Raw genomic sequence first — 19,899 nt, 5'->3', positions numbered from 1 at the left:
AAATGAAATATTTCATTTTTGAATTGACATTTCAAAATGAAACATCTCATTTTGAATCTCCCCCATCATAAAATCAAAAACATTAATCTAAATTGACATTTTTCTTGGAATTTTTTTGTCAAAATAATTTTCCAATATTAACATGTTTTTCAGTTGAAAAATTTAAACTAGCTTTGTTAAAGAGACTTAGGGTGATAGCGAGCAGCAAACTAGATACCAGCATGTAGTGTGATGATATTGCAAAAATGCAATGAAATTTGGAGCTGCAGAGGCATCCTGCTCCAGGCCAGGGAGGTGATAATCTCGGTTTAAATAACACTAGTGAGACAACACCTTGAAACTGTGCACAATGCTAGACATCTGTGATAGAATTAAGCGTGGCAGAACAGGAGCTTTCTAAAGTTGATATCTACTGTTTGCCAAGGTGAAAGAACTGCCTCCTGCAATCATTTTTCCAGTTAGGCTCTAGGGTAGTGCTTCTCAGACTATTTACCACTGTGGGCCACATATGCAGCTCTCTTTGTGTTATGGGGGTTGCATCCACACAATATATATATATTACCTGTATGGCCCTAAGGCTGTCACATGGGCTGCAGCTGTGTGCTGATTGGGCCACAGATTGAGAACCACTGCTTTAGTGTAAGGAGACTGGGTAGAAACTGAGGATGATAAAGGTATTTTGAAGCTGCCTCTTGCTGAGGGAGTTCATTTGAAGCAAAATGGAAACTACTCCATCCCTATGGACTTCCCAGAGTGGCAGCCATTATAAAGAAGACTTGGGGAGAGAGAGGGAGAACCAGAATAGGCTCTAGAAAGAGCAGATGATATGATAAAACATGTCTGTGTAAGTGCAGAGCCTGTGGCATGAGAGATTCTCTCCATTAATTACTGAGGTAGGTTTAGGGTGTGTATTAGAAATATAGCGTTAGAGTGGTCTTGTGGAAAGGAAGGATGGCCTTGTGGTTAACACACTGGACTGGGACTCAGGAGCTCTAGTCCATTCTGGCTCTGCCCCAGACTTCTTTGTGTGACCATGGACAAATCACATAATTGCTCGATGTCTCTTCTCAGTCTGTAAAATGAGAAGTACAATACTTGCTTTCTCCACCTTTGTCTGTCTTGTCTACTTAGACTGTGAGGCCCTCAGGATAGGGGCTGTCTCCGATTGTGCTAGATGCTGTACATATACATGACAGGGCCTCGAGGTGCTACGGAAGTACAAGACATTAATTCATGTCCTGATGAGGCTAAACAAGACACATATAAGGGTTGTTATAGGACAAGTTTTCAGATAAGGATGAAGTTGTTGTAATTTGCATATTGGGTTCTGTGTGGTTTTTAATCTGTTCCTTTTCTGCTGATGTATTGTTTGTGGGTTATTTTTATAATCTGTTTAAAATCCTGAGCTATTCCTTTGATGTGGTGATTGTTGCATATATGATTTGTTTTAATTAAATATCAAAATTTTCAGGGCATGCTATTTAAAGCGTATTCTATCAAAATAGGTTTTAAAAAATTGATCACTTTAAAAAAGCTCAAGTAGAAAATATCCTTCAAAGGCGCTTCTTACACACAACTCAGAAATGGCTGAACTCAAAAATTACCTTTCCTCACTGTGAAGCAATCTGTCTTCCACCTGGAGGGGGGAAGGTGGGTTAGTGTTGGAAAAGTTTTCAAAAACTTGGCATTGTATGTGAATGATAGTAACTCTTGCTGACATTGAGACTAAGTTATTATATGTAGGGCTAAGCTAGAAAGATTCCTATGAAGAAATTAGTTATGATGCTGTGCAGTGACACTTCATTTAATAAACTGAAGTCTTGCAATGCTTGAGAGATTAAAAAGGACAATCAGTCTTTCTCTGTATATATTATATTTGATCTTAAACCCTTCCTTCAGACATTCCTTGTCCACTTGATCAACTCATCTGTTCAGTCCCTTCCCATGATTCTGCCAATGAGAGAAAATGGACTTTGTGGCGTTTGGAAAGGCAATCAATTTGCCTCTGGCAACCCAAAGGGGTAGCAAATGCCAGAGCCAAAGGTTTCTCATGGAGAATGCCCTGCCAGCAGTCCATCCTACTTAAAGCAAGGGGACTCCACCTTAAATGTCTCTGCTGATCACAGTTTTTGTAGTTCTGCACCTTGGGTTCTCAGGTAACCAACTCCAATCCATTTAATGACCATTTAGCAATGCTGAAACTCTGGCAGATTTTGGGGGGTGAGGGGTAGAAAGTAACCTCTGCTTGTGAAAGTGTGAGGCTATTCCACATTCCAACCGTGGTCCAGCCAACTAAAGACAATGTATATTCATTGTATATAAGGGATCTGCTTGGGTCTGCAACTTTCCACATTCTGCCTTTTAACAGCCCTTTTGCTTTGGGAAGACTTCCCTGAGGATTTAAAAACTGGACAGACGCTGTTCCTGAATTGGGACTGTCCATATGGTCAGATTTATGTATGTACCTGACCCTTCACTCTCTTATTGTGCAGCACCAACAGAGGACTTATAAATATTGCAGAGAGCATTCTCATGGAGGGATTAATATAACCTTTCCAGAGCTTTCTTTGTTTTCATTAGTTCCTCCCCTTCATTTGTTGGACAAACCCATGTGAAATGCTCATTTGATCTGGGCACTCAGTTATCAGATAATTTAGTGGTAAGTGTGAATTTGATAAGCCAACCAGAAGGGAGAGTTGTTTCTTTCTCTCACTTTCTGATTCTTATTACACATGCACAGTCTTGGGTTCTGTTTGCTTCAGTTTGATTTCCTGGCTCAACACGAGCAAGAACATTTTGGAGAATTTCCTGAAGTTTGACATTTTGGCAAAAATGGGAAAAGATTTTCCTAGAAAACATCTCCACTTTTCAACCAGCCCTGCTCACAACTGGGTCTTGGTGAGGCTGCCAAGATGTCACGTCCTTTTATTGTTGTTTGTTGTTGTTATTTCAGATACTAAAATATAATTACTTACTTACTCTACTTAACACCTGCTGGAGTTGGCTGGAGTGCAGTTTTTCTCAGTAAATCCCTTAAATTTGTCACCCTCCCTCGGTCTACTGGTAAACAGCCTCCAAGCACTAGCAGATTTTTACAATATGTTATATGTCTTGCCCTGATCCCATCAAGTAAATTAAAAATCACAGAGGCAGTTGAAAGTAAGGAATGCGAAGGTGCAGCTCCCAGTATAGAATGCTTTTGAATGACTCTGTCTTGATGTGTTCCTTGGTTGCTATAGTGATTTTCCTCCACGTATAAGCAGATGGGCAAATTGGAGTTCAGTCTTCCATATGTCTGAAAAACTGTCTGATATGTCGTACAATTGTTTTAAAAAAAGGAGCTATCAGGTTTGTGTGGGGCAGACAGATAATTCTTGTAACGATGGCCAACAGAGAACCTTACTGGTGATCCTTATTTACAGCTGCAAGTTACACAAATAAAAACGAGGACCAGTCAAATTGAATTGTTCATAAAAGTACAGTGTAACATTTTTAAAGGGTTTTTCTTACTTGGAAAAGCTGCTGTTCTATGGATGGAATGTAGAAGTCTTATGTTTCCAAGCTAAAATTGGAGTGCAGCTACCCAGTAACAGCACAGTGAGCAGCTCGTAGTGTATTGCACCAGCATCCAGCAGACAAAATGAATAAACATCATCCATTTTCTGATGTGACAGAAATAACATCTTTTCCACTGATTTGTGTGTGTCTGCAGGGAACAAAATAGTTGCATAGGTATCTTGTGTATCTGCAGTAGGTAAAACTAGGCATGAAGGGAAGACAGTAAGGGTGGCAAACTGGATCTATGGGATGGATTTTTAAATTAGAAAGTTTGTTTTAATTTATACCAAACTTGGTCATCAGTACTGGGCATCTAATTAAAAAAGCATTCAGTTTATCAAGGACTCAGACAATTGAATTTGTTTAATACTGATCTGTTCTTGGCTTTGAAAATACTAATCTTCCTGTGGCTCTGAAAAATCATTTGAGACAAGAAGAATTGGGCTTGTTTCATTCATTAATTTAAGGTGGAATTTTCAAAAGCTCTCCTCACTGGCCTGACTCGCTCCCATTGAAATCAATGAAATGCTGAGCATTTTTGAAAATCCCACCTTTAAACTCTTGGGGGGGGATTACTTCATGCAGGATAGGATTTTTCTCAGATGTATTAGGGAATTTGGAAATCTTTGAGCGAAAAGAGGATTTGATCTTTTAAACATGTATAAAACAAGTATTGTTTGCAGTAACAGAACTCAGTCATGATTAACTTGCATTTTTCATGCCTTTCATAATATTTGAAAGTGCTGAACGGCCGTTAATTCACCAGTCATTGACATACAGCCATGTTTTGGATGGGACATAATATTTGTTTAACAGGGCATGGGAATACAGTAGAACCTCAGTTACAAACACTAGAATTACGAACTGACCAATCAACCACACACCTCTTTTGGAACAAGAAATACACAATCAGGCAGCAGCAAAGACGAAGAAGAAGAAGGAAAAAAAAGCAAATAATGTACTGTTAAACATAAGCTACTAAAAAATAAAGGAAAAGCAGCATTTTTCTTCTCCATAGTAAAATTTCAAAACTGTATTAAGTCAATGTTCAGTTGTAAACTTTGAAAGAACAACCATAATGTTTTGTTCAGACTTAAACATTTTAGAGTTATGAACAACCTCCATTCCTGAGGTGTTCATAAATCTGAAGTTCTGCTGTATTGCACAATGGTTTAGGACCAGAGGGGAAGACCAAAGAAACTTTGTATAGATTATTAATCAAGTTGACCACACAGTGTTGAGATATGGCTTCAGTATTAACTTTGGTTGAGTCTTTTCTCAGATTTTCAGTCTCTGTTTGACAATGGATGACAAACATGGGTCCCCATGTTTTGCTATGATGGAGAAGATCAGCTGAGTTCCACTACCCTTTATATAAAAGTCGGACTGAGCTGATCAGAAACCACCACATCAAATATGCTTTTCTATGACTATTTTGAACTAAGAGGACACTATCCACTCCATTAGGATAATAATGTTTAACACCAGTTGAAAGGACCCTGAGGCTAACTGAGATCAAATATGTGACACCCTTTGCAAGATCAGCTGGAAATGCTCATGTGGACAGCTTCAGAATGAAGAACATAATCTTCCAAGTTATCACCACACTCTGCTGCATGTAGGCTTCCTGAGAGCGTTCCTATTCCACTACTCTCCAGGACCAACTCAGCTTAGTTTATGAGATCATAATAGTGTAAGGGGTTAGCTACGTGGGTAATGCACGCAAGTTAAAGCACACTAAACCCCCATTTGGAAGCTCTAATTCAGAAGTTGTGTTTTTAGTTTGCTGTAACCCAATCTGAGGAGGAATAAGTTTCAGTGTACTAAGGCCACTTTACTTCTGAATGAGAACATCCACATGGGCTTTTAATGTGCTTTAACTTGCGTACATTACCCATGTGCAGGTTACAGTTTATCAAACTGGTTTTTGAGACAGGATGGGAGGCTTGATACTGATGCTTCCCTTTGAACACTGGCTGATCTTGAAGAATTCTAACCCTTCAAGCTATAAAGTATTTGCGGTAGGCATGTTGGAACTGCTGTGCCAGGAGGAAGGAGTGGGTGTGGCAGGAAGACAATGGACTAGGGCAACATTCATGGGTAAAGGGGGAGATGGTGTGGGAGGCAGCAGCAGGGAATGAAGAGAGGGAGAGAGTTCTGAATCATTCACTCTGCCCCCAAACCCTCCCTTGGAGTCCGAAATAGAGATAAACGCTTCCTTAGGGTCAGAGTAACGTTTTTCTAAGCCATGTTTTCCCAGTTACATTGAGCTTCATTAGTGTATTACTCTGCATGTAACAAATCACTTTGAATACTCAAAATGTTTGGGCTAAGGGATGGAGTTCACGTGTGTGTGTGTGTGTGTGCACTCCATGAGAGAGAGATTTATGCCAGGTAATGTGTGCTTCTATGTGTGCATGTGGACATGTGTGTACTAGTATTAATGCATCATTAATTTTCAGTGCTTGATGCCTGAACCTTAAGACATTTACAGTTACTAGTTTAATTCTGTTAACATGGCCATGTGCATGTTGTACAGTATTTTCTTTTTGTGTGTTTTCCTGATTAAATGATACCGCTAACTTATGGGCGAGGCCCTTCATTTTAGCTTTTTAGTTTGTTTAAAGTTTCCTAGGAATTTATCAGTGCTTACTACAAAAATTTTAAAAAAGTTTAAAATCAGAGCAAAAAATTAACAATAGTTTTCTGGGTAAATACTGGGGACAGAAGGACTAAAAAAAGCAATAAATAGAGATGGTGTCTTGGTACTGAGTGGCCGAGGTTGCCAAGCCACCATCTCTCCATCCAGACTCAATCACCAATGTATGCATATGACATGCATGAATGTGTATGTCTTCCATTACATTGCCTTAGTTTAACAGACTGTCTCGCATTTACACTTAGACTAATTTATTAACATAAAATTTTCTACCTAATGGAACATATTGGATTTTCATAATAAAATCAGTATTTTCATGGACTTTGGTGGTCCAAAATAAGAGTGAAAATTGGTAAAAAAGCAAATAGCTTTTGTAAAACTAGGAATTTTGGGTTAAAAAAGACGGAAGGCTTTCCTTCTGTGTTAAGTATGCATAATGCAGACTATACGCATGTGTATTTATATATAATGTGCATGTCTGCAGTGTTGTGGAGCTCATGCTGTGGGGGAACAAACCCTACCTTTTAGAAATGTCCTGACTTTTGCATACTTGGTTTTCTGAACCTTAATGTTGAATTAATCCTCACTTGAGTGGAGAAGTTTGATTTAGTATTATTTTGGACCCACTTTGAGCAGGTGTAAATGACTACACAAGCCAGTGGTGAATCAGGCTCTACATTTTCTGTGCAAAGAAAACATGTGCCAGGCCTAGAGCAAGCTTGGGAGATGGGAGGAAGGAGAATCTATTTCCATGAGAATTTGGAAGGTATTGGCATATGTTGCCAGAGGCAGTCACTTGTGTGTCATCCAACCTAATTCAGTGATCATGCTGGAATGCCACACTAGATTTATTTTTTTTTTAAATGCTCAATCTTTGTTTCACATGGTGGGTGTCTAGGAATTTGTCAGTTCACTTTAAAATAAAAATCTAGCCCATTTCATCAGCAGTGTGCTTTCATTACAGGATTTCTGCAAGCAAGAATTCATTTTTATTAAAAAAATAATAATTGAAAACAAATTTCAGTAACTGTTCATACCATTCTCGTTGTAAAGAAGACTTCCGCTATCAAAAAGTTAAGATGGACGAGTAGTGTAACATTACAGGTATCTACCAAACAAAGATATTTTTTTTAAACTTTAGGTGCATAATTATAATTAATGCTGTCTGCTTTATTAAAAACAGCCACTGTCAAATGTGTTATGGTAAGTCACATATACAGTATATTTGTCATTCTGTAGCACTGTGATCCATTTTTAATAGCTGTACTTTGGTTGTTAATAATAAAAATAACCTAGGATTTATCTAGCTCTTTTCATCCGTAGATCTCAAAATGCTGTACAAAGGAGGTCAGTATCATTATCCACATTTTATAGGCGGGAATAGTCATGTGTAGTAAAAGCCATACACAAAGTTATAATGATGAACATAAATTGGAACCAGGGAAAAACAGCTCTGGAGTCCAAACTCCTTGTTAATGATAAGCATGTTTCATCATTGAACCTAAAGGCAGTGACCGAATAACATGTCACAACTAGCAAGTTTTTGACACTTTATCCATTTCCAAGAACATTTGTTTTCCATGAAACCAGATTTTTACCAGTAATGAAAGATGGATTGTAATGTTTAAGCTCCAAGGGAATGAGTTAACTACAATCATACAGTTGTTATAAAGGAGCTATGCTGTTTGTATGAGTGATTCTATACATTGGAAATAAACATTTTGATTGAGCAGCTTGCTTGAAGTTAAATGGATCTTTCTTTATGCAAAGAAGAGACGACCACTGTGGCCTACAGACATTGCTGAAATAGGAGTATATTTTAATCACGGAATTCACTGCACACCAATAGTATGTGATTTTAATTTACAGCACAGATCAGTGATCAAAAAGCAAAATTTTGTCTTACTCCATTTGGGTCCCATCCATCAGTGCTCTCAGATAAAACTCCAATTTATTCCATTGGGAGTTTTGCCTTAGTAGGAATGAGGCAGAGCACTTTAATGTTCCTTCAGCTTCATCGTGTATTTGTTGCTAAGTTGTGCTTGTTTTCTTGTTTGAAGATAGTAACCTAATCCAGGATAGCAACAACCACAATGACTCATGGGGCATATGTGACTGCAGGAATACTGAAATGTCCAGCTTTAGAGACTATTTTTGCAGGAGCAGAATTGAAGATTATGGATGAAGACATTGGCTGCCTTTGCGTGACACATTTTATTCTCTCCTTTCGCCTGATTTATACTTCTGACTGCTGCAAAGACCTTAACAATGTCTATGCATCTGCTTAATGGTGGGATTTTTTTCCTGATTGCTGTTTTGTTTGCTCTCTTAATACTAAGAGTAAATCCTCACTTCTTTTTTTAATGTGCAAGAACATTTTAGTGCTAGCAACTGGGGTATTCTCCATATCTGTGTATATTTGATTCAGATACCAGAGGGGACACATTTAGGCTATGTTTACACTACAGCTTATGCCTGCATAATTTGTCGCTCAGAGGTGTGAATAAACCACTCACCCAAGGGACTTAAATTACACCACCATAAGCGCTGGTGTGGACAGCGCTATGTCGATGGGAGAGGTTTTGCCATTGACATAGAGCATGTTCACCATACGTGGCACAGTTGCACCGGTGTATGTATAGACAAGCCCTTAGAAGTCTTCACGCTTTCTGACTGAATCCCAAATACCGACTTCCTGTGGCATAAACACTAAGGGGACACCTAGGCAAGTTAAGACAAATTAACTAATGGTGTAAAGTCAAAGCACATTAGTTCAGGTGCATTTAACCCTCATGTGGATGCTCCTATTCAGATGTAAAGTGGCCTTCCTTGGTTTTAGCTTAATCCTCCTTCAAAGAGGATTAAATTAAACTAAAGCAAGCGAAGCACCTACACAGGGGTTTAATGCACTTTTTATCTTCACACCTTTAGTTATTGTGGCTTAATTTTCCTTAGGGTATGTCTACACTTAAAATGCTACAGCAGCACAGCTGTAGCCCTTCAGTGTAGACACTACATACACTGACATCGGCATAGATAAACCACCTCCCCCAGAGGAAACTAGGATTAGGTCGGTTTAACTAGGCCACTTTGAGGTGTGGATTTTTCACACTCCTGAGTGACCTTGTTATGCCAATCTAATTTTCTGTTGTAGAGCAGACCTTAGCGTCTCCGTGTAAATGTGCCAGTAGGGACTGATCTTTACCTCTTGTGAATTGATGCTGCTCTATTAATGCTGAGCCAGTTTCCACTGGTTGAGTATCTTACACAGTGGCCAGGTCTACACTACAAAGTTTTGTTGGCTTACCTGTGTTGGTCTGGAGTGTGTTTAAAAAACAAAAACCCTAGCTGACATAGCTGTGCCTGCAAACCCCGAGTGCAAATGCAGCTATGCTGAGAGAATAGTGCTTCTGTTGGAATAGCTGTTGTCATGTGGGGACATGGTGTTACTGTGTCAACAGAAAACTCCTTCTGGCAGCGTAAGTCACGTCTACATTAGGGGACTCTGCTTATATAGCTATACTGCCAAAGCATATGAAGTGTAAACAAGGCTTTAGTATTTCAGTATAACTAATTTCAAGAACTTGATATATAAGCTTAAATTCGGGGTCTGTTGCCAAATATGCAGGTTCTTTATAATCTGTTTTCCAAATATTCTTGGCACTTACATAGCATTCATCCCATTACTTCCTTTATATAAAATTATAGTAGAATGAGAGACGTGGAACTTAACGGGTTGCTCTTCTTGAGCCCTTCTAACATAATACAATTGAAAACTAATGAGTCATTCTCCCAATTATCAGGACTATTTTTGTAATTAGACTGTTGCTTCCAAAATTAGGGCCTGATTCTCTGGAGTGCTGAGTGCTTCCTGCACTTCCTTCCACTCCTAGTGAAGTGAATGGGAGTTGAGAGTTCCACTCTTCAGGATCTGGCCCTTCAGATCCACAGCAATAAAAGGGCTACATGGATAATTTGCTCAGAGAATGTATTTCTTGGGTCTGAGGGTTTTTCTGCACATAATAGTCACAGTTCTGTGACAATTGTTTTAACTGCAGTCATGCTATTGTGGCTTTAATTATCTTATCCCTTCCTAACTAAACACAGCTAATAATAATAATTGTGGAACGCTTGCTGCCATCACATAGTTCACTCTGTGTGTTGTATCCCTTTTCCCCCTTTCTCTGTCTTACCTATTTAGACTGTAAGCTCTTTGGGGGCAGGGGCCATTTATTACCCTGTGTTTGTACAGTCCCCATCCTTGGTTGATCCTTAAGCAGCACCATAATAAATGCAATAACATACATTGTTAGAATTTTTATTTTAGTAATAAAATTTTAACATGAATAAAATAGCATCCTCTTCAGAACTGCAGCATTTCCAGACTTCTGTGACTTGTGGTTATTATAAACTCTGCTGTATGGCTGCTCCCCATCTTCAAAGGGCTGAACAAACATTGGCCCTTCTTCAGGAATCATCCCTGTTCAGGACAGCCACTTAAAGGCCTAGTTAAAGGAAGATTCAGTGCTTTCCCTAATCAGGGCCATTCGTTCTCAAGCACCCCTGGGAATTAGGTATCATCATTGTATTAATGAGTATTAATAGTCTTTTAACTTCTCAGTCAAGATGAGAGGTTGAGTGACTGGCCCAAGGGGATAGAGTTTGTATCAGAGCGGGATATAGAATTAAGGAGTTGTGGCTCACTAGACTTTACAGTACTATAATCATTCTGAGGTCTGTACATCCCTTATTATATGGGCATAATTCCTGTTGACATTAATAAGACTTATGCACACAAACTCATATATTAAGGGGAAAAAAACTTCATAGAAGTAAAATTCTTTTTGGGGATTCTTTTCTGATTCATGGTTTGGCTTTTTTTTGCTGGGTAAAACTGAAGGGCCTGATTCTGCAAACCTTACATGTATAAGTATAATCTATTGCGGAATAAGACTCCATATGTTCCATATGTATAAAAGGTTTGTCCTTCAGATATACAGTTAGGTGTCTTAATCATCTGTTTTGTTTAGACAAATTCTCACTTTAAGGTTTCCTTTGACAGAATGTTTGTCCAGGTGTGCCTGTACTTCTACTGTAAATGTTTGTGGCGCTGTCTGAAATTTGTGGTGAGGAAATTAACGGGACGATGTGAATTACAAAGGATCTGTTACAATATCAAGCCTGGGGCTAGCAGAACTATGAAGATAGGTAAGTGTAAAATACCTGGTATTCCTCACATTCCTGTTCTTTGTCCATAAGTGTGGCCACGACACACGCACAGTGTATGTTGTTTGGCTTGAAAATGAACTGAGATAATTACATTTTTAAATAATTGTTTTCTTAACAGAGACATCACTGAGGGGTTCAAAAAATAAGGTGAGTGAACTTCTCTCTCCCTCTTTCTCCCATATACTTTTCCACTCAGCATTTCACAGCATGCCTCTTTCCAATTTGTAAAATGAAATTTAACAGTAGAGGAAAACATGTTTGTCACGGGGTGCAACCCTCATCACCAGACTGGCGCTGCTGCCTCCTAGTCTTGCTGCAGATTAGCTCAAGGCCAATGCCCACGTCTGTGGTCTGCACACCGGCATTCTCTGCTCCTCCCTGCTGCTCCTCTCTCAGCTCCCAGAACTGCAGCATTCTCTTTGTGACTCAGCTCTCAGGCTATGCCATAATCTGTGTTTCCACCTTCCGAGGGATGGGAGGGGGTAACTGTCCAACAGTCCAGCCATTTCCTTAGTGCGGAGGAAATAGCAGCCTCCTGCTGTGCTCCTCTGTAACCTCTGTCAATGCTGCTGTGTTTCCCTGGGCCCCTTCCCCATAGCCCCAGCACCATCTTCATCCTTACCTCAGGGCACTGCTCAGTACCAGCAGCCAGCCAGGAGTCCCTCTCCCTCCCCCAGTCCCTTCTGGCAGCTGCTCTGTCCAAGATGCTTCATTCTCTCAGCCCTCCAGGGACACAGTCCTTACTCCCTGAGCTGCCAGCAGCAACTGACCCTGCAGCTCCCTTTTATCTCAGCCTGCTGGGCCCAGATTGGGTGCTCTTTGCAACTACTCTCTGATTGGCTGTGCTTCACACAGCCTCTCTGGGCTGCTTGGAGGACTCACCTCCCTTGCTCCTTCCGGGGCAGGGCATGATTAACCCCTTCTATGCCTGTGTGGGGTAGGCACCCCATCACAGTGTTCACTTGTCAAAATTAGCACAGTAGTTTTCCCACCTCACAAAACCTATATAAAGACTGACACGTTAGCATAAATAGCAGCCTCTCCTCAGGAGAAGTCTGTGGCTAGAGTAGCAGGTGGTTTTGCAAGATAAGGTTGAGTTGTTCAACAAAATTATATTGGGAAACTGTTTGTGTTTATACAATGCTTAGTACATTGTAGGCAGTAATGGAGACAAATAAGAAAAGGGAGAAAGGATGATCTTGTGGTTAAGGCACTGGACTAAGACTTAGGAGTCCTTGGTTCTGTTCCTGATTTTGCCAAAGACTTCTTGTGTGACCAGGGGCAATTCATTGAATCACCCTGTGCCTCAGTTTCCCTATCTGTAAAAATGGGATTATTACTTTTGTACCTAATGGTGATTGGGGGACATGTAGAAGTACCTGGGCAGTGTGTTTTTTGTCCCTCACTTCCATGAATGTTCATAAAAATATTAAAAACAGCCTCTCAGTCTTTTCTCCTCAAACTGTAAAATTATAATTCTATTATCCTAAATCATAGAATCATAGAATCTCAGGGTTGGAAGGGACCTCAGGAGGTCATCTAGTCCAACCCCCTGCTCAAAGCAGGACCAAACCCAACTAAATCATCCCAGCCAGGGCTTTGTCAAGCCTGACCTTAAAAACCTCTAAGGAAGGAGATTCCACTACCTCCCTAGGTAACCCATTCCAGTTCTTCACCACCCTACTAGTGAAAAAGTTTTTCCTAATATCCAACCTAAACCTCCCCCTCTGCAACTTGAGACCATTACTCCTTGTTCTGTCATCTTCTACCACTGAGAACAGTCTAGATCCATCCTCTTTGGAACCCCCTTTCAGGTAGTTGAAAGCAGCTATCAAATCCCCCCTCATTCTTCTCTTCTGCAGACTAAACAATCCCAGTTCCCTCAGCCTCTCCTCATAAGTCATGTGCTCCAGCCCCCTAATCATTTTTGTTGCCCTCCGCTGGACTCTCTCCAATTTATCCACATCCTTCTTGTAGTGTGGGGCCCAAAACTGGACACAGTACTCCAAATGAGGCCTCACCAGTGCTGAGTAGAGGGGAATGATCACATCCCTTGATCTGCTGGAAATGCCCCTACTTATACAACCCAAAATGCCATTAGCCTTCTTGGCAACAAGGGCACACTGTTGACTCATATTCAGCTTTTCGTCCACCGTAACCCCTAGGTCCTTTTCTTCAGAATACATTGCACAAGTTAAAACGAAGAGCAGGAGAACATAAAAACTATATTTTTAAACTATACACTTCTGTCTGGGAAGGGAAATCCAGTGTCATTGGAAAGCATGCTATTTATATCTGCATTTTAAAAAAATTTCACAAAATAAACTAAATGGCATCTACTTTATACATATTACTATGCCACTAATGGAAATGGAAAGTATGGCTCTACATTTAGAAAATATGACCTATGAGGAAAGCTTGAAAGAATTAGGCATGTTCAGTCCAGAGAAGAGAAGACTGAGGCGGATGTAATAAGTCTTCAGATATGTGAAAGGTTGTTATAAAGAAGACCAGTGATAAATTTTTCTCCAAATCCACCAATGGTAGGACAGGAAATAATGGTCTTAGCTTGAAGCAAGGGAGACTTAGGTTAGGTGTTAGGAAAAACTTTCTAACTGTAAGGATAGTTTTAAGTTACCTAGGGAGATTGTGGAATCCCCATCCTTGGAGGATTTTAAGAACAGCTTGGATGCTATCAGGGCTGGACTAGATGACCTCTTGAGGTTCCTTCCAGACCTATGTTTCTGTCATTCTGTTCTACATACTGAATACCTACATACGTGCAAGTGACAAATGAGGTTGCCAGAGCAAATTCTCAAAAGATTCAATTCATTTTGATCTTCTCTGAGTTCTTGCTAGATTTTGATCATTTGATGGTTCAGAGGTTCTTTCCTATTAATTCACTCTAGAGATTGTGCATCTCTAATCTTTGTAGTGGGATCACTTGGAATACATGAAAAAAAAAATTCTTGCTCAGTTGCTATATGCCCAGTGTGTCAGTTTACCTTACACAACACTCCAATATACTATGTACTTTGGTACTTTTATACCAAATGGAGGCCAGAAATGCAGATATATTTTTCTGAATTAGTGGTTTCAGTTTAGTTCCTATTAGACAAAAGTCCACAATACAAAACATCTTCACAGTTGGCAGCCGCCATAGAGATGTACAGGATTGAGTGAGCCTGGGAAAGTAAACTGGCTTCTCACTAGGAGGGAGGATGATCAGGATCAAGGTGAGAGATTAAACACATTGGAGGGGCTGCACAGAGTGTATTTGTTCTGTGTGCAGATAGAAAGGTTGGGTTTCCCGGGCTGTCAATCTAGAAGTTCTCATGTGCATCATATTCCACCACAATGAGTATCCACTAAATGTCATCAGATAGTAGTTAATTTATGTTAAAACATATTTCCAGCTGCTGCAAACTTCAGTAAGTATTCATCCAGATGCCATTGAAAAAACTATAGATGACATCATGGAACTGAAAAAGATTAATCCAGATATAAATCCACAGTAAGTTTTTATTTCTTTATCACAAAATTAGGAACTGTTGCTGTCTTTACTGTGAATCAGGCTTTCATGCTTAGTTTTATTTCTCAGTGTGAATCTGCTCTGTGCTTCTTGTTCAAATAATGCTACTGAAAAATAAGTAATCTTTTATGGTGCCTATAATTTGCAACAGTCCTGTGCCTCTTTACTTGGTTGTTTTCTGAATCTTGCTGTCTTTTTTATAAATTGATATACAAACTATATAGTAGTCTCTTCCCCCTGGGATGAAATGCAGCTGTAGTTGGTGTTCATGGCAATAAAAATGATGTCTTTTTAGCAATGCACAGCAACATTACAGAGCAGTTTAGTGCAGGGAAGAAAGAAGCATACATAAGCAATTCAAACAATATTCTTATTTCTAACTAAAATTCTCCTTTAACTTACCCAAGTTGGAATTTTGACCGGGGCAACGTGATTAACACTCTTTTTTAATTTAAATGCCACAAGATGTCATTCACCAAAAATGTTCAGGACTTTGGTTTTATTTCTCATGCAAAAGATGGTATTTCAAAAAAGAGTAATGATTTTCGGGTTACCTCGATGTTCTGGGTGTCCAACTTATGACACCCTACAGGGGCTTGATTTTGAAGAAAGTGACAAGCACCTTCTGAAAATTCTTTTCTTTAAGCCAATTATTGGATGCTTCCTGGAAGAGATACTGTAGTTAACCACAAGTGGATGGACTCGATTCAGGAATCCCTGGGTGAAATAATGTGGTCTGTGTTATGCAGGTCATCTGTATAACTCAGATGTAGCCTGCAGGTTATGCAGACTGGAGCATCACAATGGTCCCTTCTGATTTTAAAAATCTGTGAAGGTGATTCAAATTAGGTGACCCAAAAATCACTAGCCGCTTTTGAAAAATGTTGGTCAATGTGTTCAACAGCAGAATACCCCTGGGTTGTTGCCTGGACTTGGTACAGTAAGAACTCGAAGGCAAGAATGCCATCATGTTCATCACATTATAGGTTCAAATCCTGTTAGTAATAATAGCAATAATTAGAGCAGCATTAGAATATGTCTACACCAATTGCTGGGGATGTGGGGGTTGAGCTCTGGAGCTTAATTTGAGAGAGAGAATAAATTTAAATTGGCTTGGGTGTTAACACTGTCCGTGTGGACTGAAAACTGGCTAAAAGACCATAAACAAAGGTTAAAGGTAAATGTCAATGACTCCAGTTGAAAGAAGATGCCTAGTAGGGACTGATTGGTATTAGGTCCAGTGGTGTTAAACATCTTTATCAATCATCTAGAAGGGGTAGTAAATACAACATGGATTAAAATTCACAGACAGTGTCAGACTGAGAATTGTTGAGGAGAAGGATTAATACAAATAGATATGAGAGATTGCATTGTGAGGCAGTGTGGTTCAAAGAATAGGCTGGGACTCGGGAGGTTTGGTTTGTATTCCCAAACATGGCACTGACTTGCTGCTTTATCTTGGGCAAATCACTTAACCTCAACGTTCCTGTCTTTGGCCTCCACCTCTTTGTCTGTCTTGTCTGTTTGGGGACTCTCTCACTATGTGTTTGTACAGTGCTTAGCACAATGGGGCCCCTGGCTCTAGGCACTACAGTAATAATAAGTGTGATATGATGGCATGTTCCAGACTAGGGAGGCAATAGCCCCTTTCCCATTCAAATTCTTCTCACCCCTCATATTTCAGCTTTCCCCAGGCCTTACACTCCCTCTAATCTGGGCAGCAACATCAACTGTGGGAACAAGACCTTCTGCTCCATACTTTCAACCAGGGACCTGAGGGACATTACAGTCCAGATCTCCCGTTTACTTCTGGGAACATGTGATGGGGAATATTCCCACTCCCAGTGGTTTTAAACCCCAGGGATCTTAGTTAAAACAAAGTTCATAGAAAAGAGGTGAGAGAAAATCATATGCAATAAACAGTGATCAGTGTAAAATTCTCTCTCTCCTAATAGTGAGTTGTAGTTTACAGCTCTTGCAGTGACAGCGCAGCGATTTCAGCAGGTATTTACTTTACACCTTAGGGTTCAGTTGTTTGTGTTGTATGAAATCAGGATCTTTCTCTTTCTTCCTGTCAGCAGTTCAGTGTCTTGGTAGCTCTCCCACTGAGTAAGTGTTCTGCCCTCTATGTGTACCCTCCGTGCTCCTCAGCCCTGCCAGTTATAGCCATCACACTGTTTCAGACAGGCAGGTATGAGCTTGCATTAATATATTTTCTGTGGAGTCCTAGCTTGTATCTGTGTAGTCACCCCAGTGTTTGCACAGATGTCGTGTGTTGGTCAGTGCTTTAATCTGTTCTCAAAACTGCTCAGCATGTTCCAGTTTTGCTCAGTGCTATATGTACCTCTGCTTCCCAGAGTAAACAGGCACTTGTATGCCTTTCGAGTGTTCCCATATCCATTTTGAAAGCTCCTTTCTACTGTACAGTTACCTGCCTTTCTCCCCACCTCTCCCCATCTTTCACTCTCACTCACACATGGCCATACTGGGTCAGACCAAAGGTCCATTTAGCCCAGTATCCTGTCTTCCGACAATGGCCAATACCAGGTGCCCCAGAGGGAATGAACAGAACAGGGCAATCCAAGTGATCCATCCCCTGTTGCCCATTCCCAGCTTCTGGCAAACAGAGGCTAGAGACCCCATCCCTGCCTCTCCTGGCTAATAGCCATTGATGGACCTATCCTCCAGGAACTTGTCTAGTTCTTTTTTGAACCCTGTTATAGTCTTGGCCTTCACAACATCCCCTGGCAAAAAAAGTTCCACATACTAACTCGGCGTTGTGTGAAGAAATCCTTCCTTTTGTTTAAACCTGCTGCTTATTAATTTCATTTGTTGACCTCTAGTTCTTGTGTTATGAAAAGGAGTAAATAAGACTTATTTACTTTCTCCTCACCAGTCATGATTTTATAGACCTCTGTCATATCTTCCCTTAGTCATCTATTTATCAAGCTGAAAAGTCCCAGTCTTATTAATCTCTCCTCATATGGAAGCTGTTCCATAGCCCTAATCATTTTTGTTGCCCTTTTCTGAACCTTTTTTAATTCCAATACATCTTTTTTTGCGATGGGGTGACCACACCTGCATGCAGTATTCAAGATGTGCGCATACCATGGATTTATATAGAGGCCATATAATATTTTCTGTCTTATCTATCCCTTTCCTAATGAGTCCCAACATTCTGTTAGCTTTTTTGACTGCTGCTGCACATTGAGTGGGTGTTTTCAGAGAACTATCCACAATGACTCCAAGATCCCCATCATTTTATCTGTATAGTTGAGATTGTTTTCTTCTCCTCTGCTTGGGTTGTTTATTAATAAGTAGACATCCCTTCATGTCCCAGACTGATTTGTGAATCTCCAACCAAATTAACGTTCTCTTTCCCTTGTCCCCCATAGGGTGTCTCTGAAGCCCCTAGCATAATTGTTAGGAAACAGGTCAGCCTCTGCATCAAAGCCTTAAAATCCTCAGTTCAGTAACTTCATCTATAGCAAAAATGATGTGTTGATGGATGCTATCTCATTTGCCACACCTTCTGTCTGTGCCTGGTGAGAGCACATCTCAGGTATTGTGCAGTGCTCAGAACACCTCAGTATCTCTGAAAGATCTTGATATGTTGGAGCAAATTCAGAGGAGCGAAATGGTAAAGGGTCAGACAAGACTGTGTAAATACTACAAGAAAGATAGGTTTGGCTTGATTAACTGCTGATACGATAGCCAGGCCAATTCAGGTAAATCACTTTTCTCACGTGCTTACTTTGGTGGGATAGCTCAGTTGGAAATGGTGTTTGGTGGCAAAGACGCAACATGGTGTTGTAGGCTCTATGCTACTAGAGATGCCATCTTTCAGAAGAGATGTAAAGTCAAGGTCCAGATGAGCAGTGATCAATCAATCAGAGCTTCAGGGCTCCATCCTACAAAGCACTGAGCACTTTGGTCCCAATCTAGAAAAGCATTTAAGCACATTTTTAACTTTGCCCAGGGCTACTCATGTGCTTAACTTGAAGCATATGCTTAAGTGATTTCCTGGTTTTGACAAAAATAACGAGGAGTCCTTGTGGCACCTTAGAGACTAACAAATTTATGTGGGTATAAGCTTTTGTGGGCTAAAACCCACTTCATCAGATGCATGGAGTGGAAAATACAGTAGGGAGGTATAAATACACAGCACATGAAAAGATGGGAGTTGTTTTACCAAGTGGGGGGGGGGGGGTCAGTGCTAACGAGCCAATTCAGTTAAGGTGGAAGCGGCCTATTCTCAACAGTTGACGAGGGGGTGAATAGCAAGGGAAGGAAAATCACTTTTGTAGTGCTAATGAGGCCAATGCAATCAAGGTGGCCCCTTTCAAACAGTTGACAAGAAGGTGTGAGTATCAGCAGATGGAAATTAGTTTTTGTAGTGACCCATCCACTCCCAGTCTTTATTCAGGCCTAATTTGGTGGTGTCCAGTTTGCAAATTAATTCAAATTCTGCAGTTTCTGTTGAAGTCTGTTTTTGAAGTTTTTTTTCGTTGAAGAATGGCCACTTTTAAGTCTGTTATTGAGTGTCCAGGGAGATTGAAGTGTTCTCCTACAGGTTTTTGCAGGGCTTTGGAGCAGAGCCCGGAGCTGGAGCGTGGAGCAGCTCCAGAGCAGGGGAGCTGCAGGTTTTTGCCTGGAGCTGGAGTGGAGCCGGAGCACAGCTCCAAAGCCCTGGGTTTTTGAATGTTATAAATCTTGATGTCTGATTTGTGTCCATTTATTCTTTTGCGTAGAGACTGTCCGGTTTGGCCAAGGTACATGGCAGAGGGGCATTGCTGGCACATGATGGCATATATCACATTGGTAGATGTGCAGATGAACAAGCCCCTGATGGTGTAGCTGATGTGGTTAGGTCCTATGATGGTGTCCCTTGAATAGATATGGGGACGGAGTTGGCACTGGG

General features: G+C 40.4%; 1 protein-coding gene across 10 annotated transcripts in view; it reads left to right on the top strand.

The window, feature by feature from the left end:
• ELMOD1 (ELMO domain containing 1) overlaps positions 1-19,899 on the top strand; it is a 64,574-nt gene that overhangs the window by 19,127 nt on the left and 25,548 nt on the right. For 7 of the 10 annotated variants that reach the window (XM_045018488.1, XM_045018496.1, XM_045018510.1 and 4 more), the window contains 3 exons: positions 11,280-11,425; positions 11,565-11,593; positions 14,863-14,960. In XM_045018488.1, coding sequence (XP_044874423.1) covers positions 11,280-11,425; positions 11,565-11,593; positions 14,863-14,960 — 273 coding nt within the window. Of the gene's footprint in view, positions 1-7,181; positions 7,322-11,279; positions 11,426-11,564; positions 11,594-14,862; positions 14,961-19,899 lie in introns of all 10 variants that reach the window. The other 3 variants (XM_045018538.1, XM_045018543.1, XM_045018535.1) reach the window with 1 other exon arrangement.

This window comes from Mauremys mutica, chromosome 1, assembly GCF_020497125.1.
Source record: "Mauremys mutica isolate MM-2020 ecotype Southern chromosome 1, ASM2049712v1, whole genome shotgun sequence".
NCBI classification, from domain to species: domain Eukaryota; kingdom Metazoa; phylum Chordata; order Testudines; family Geoemydidae; genus Mauremys; species Mauremys mutica.
This window is presented reverse-complemented; position numbering and strand designations above follow the sequence as displayed.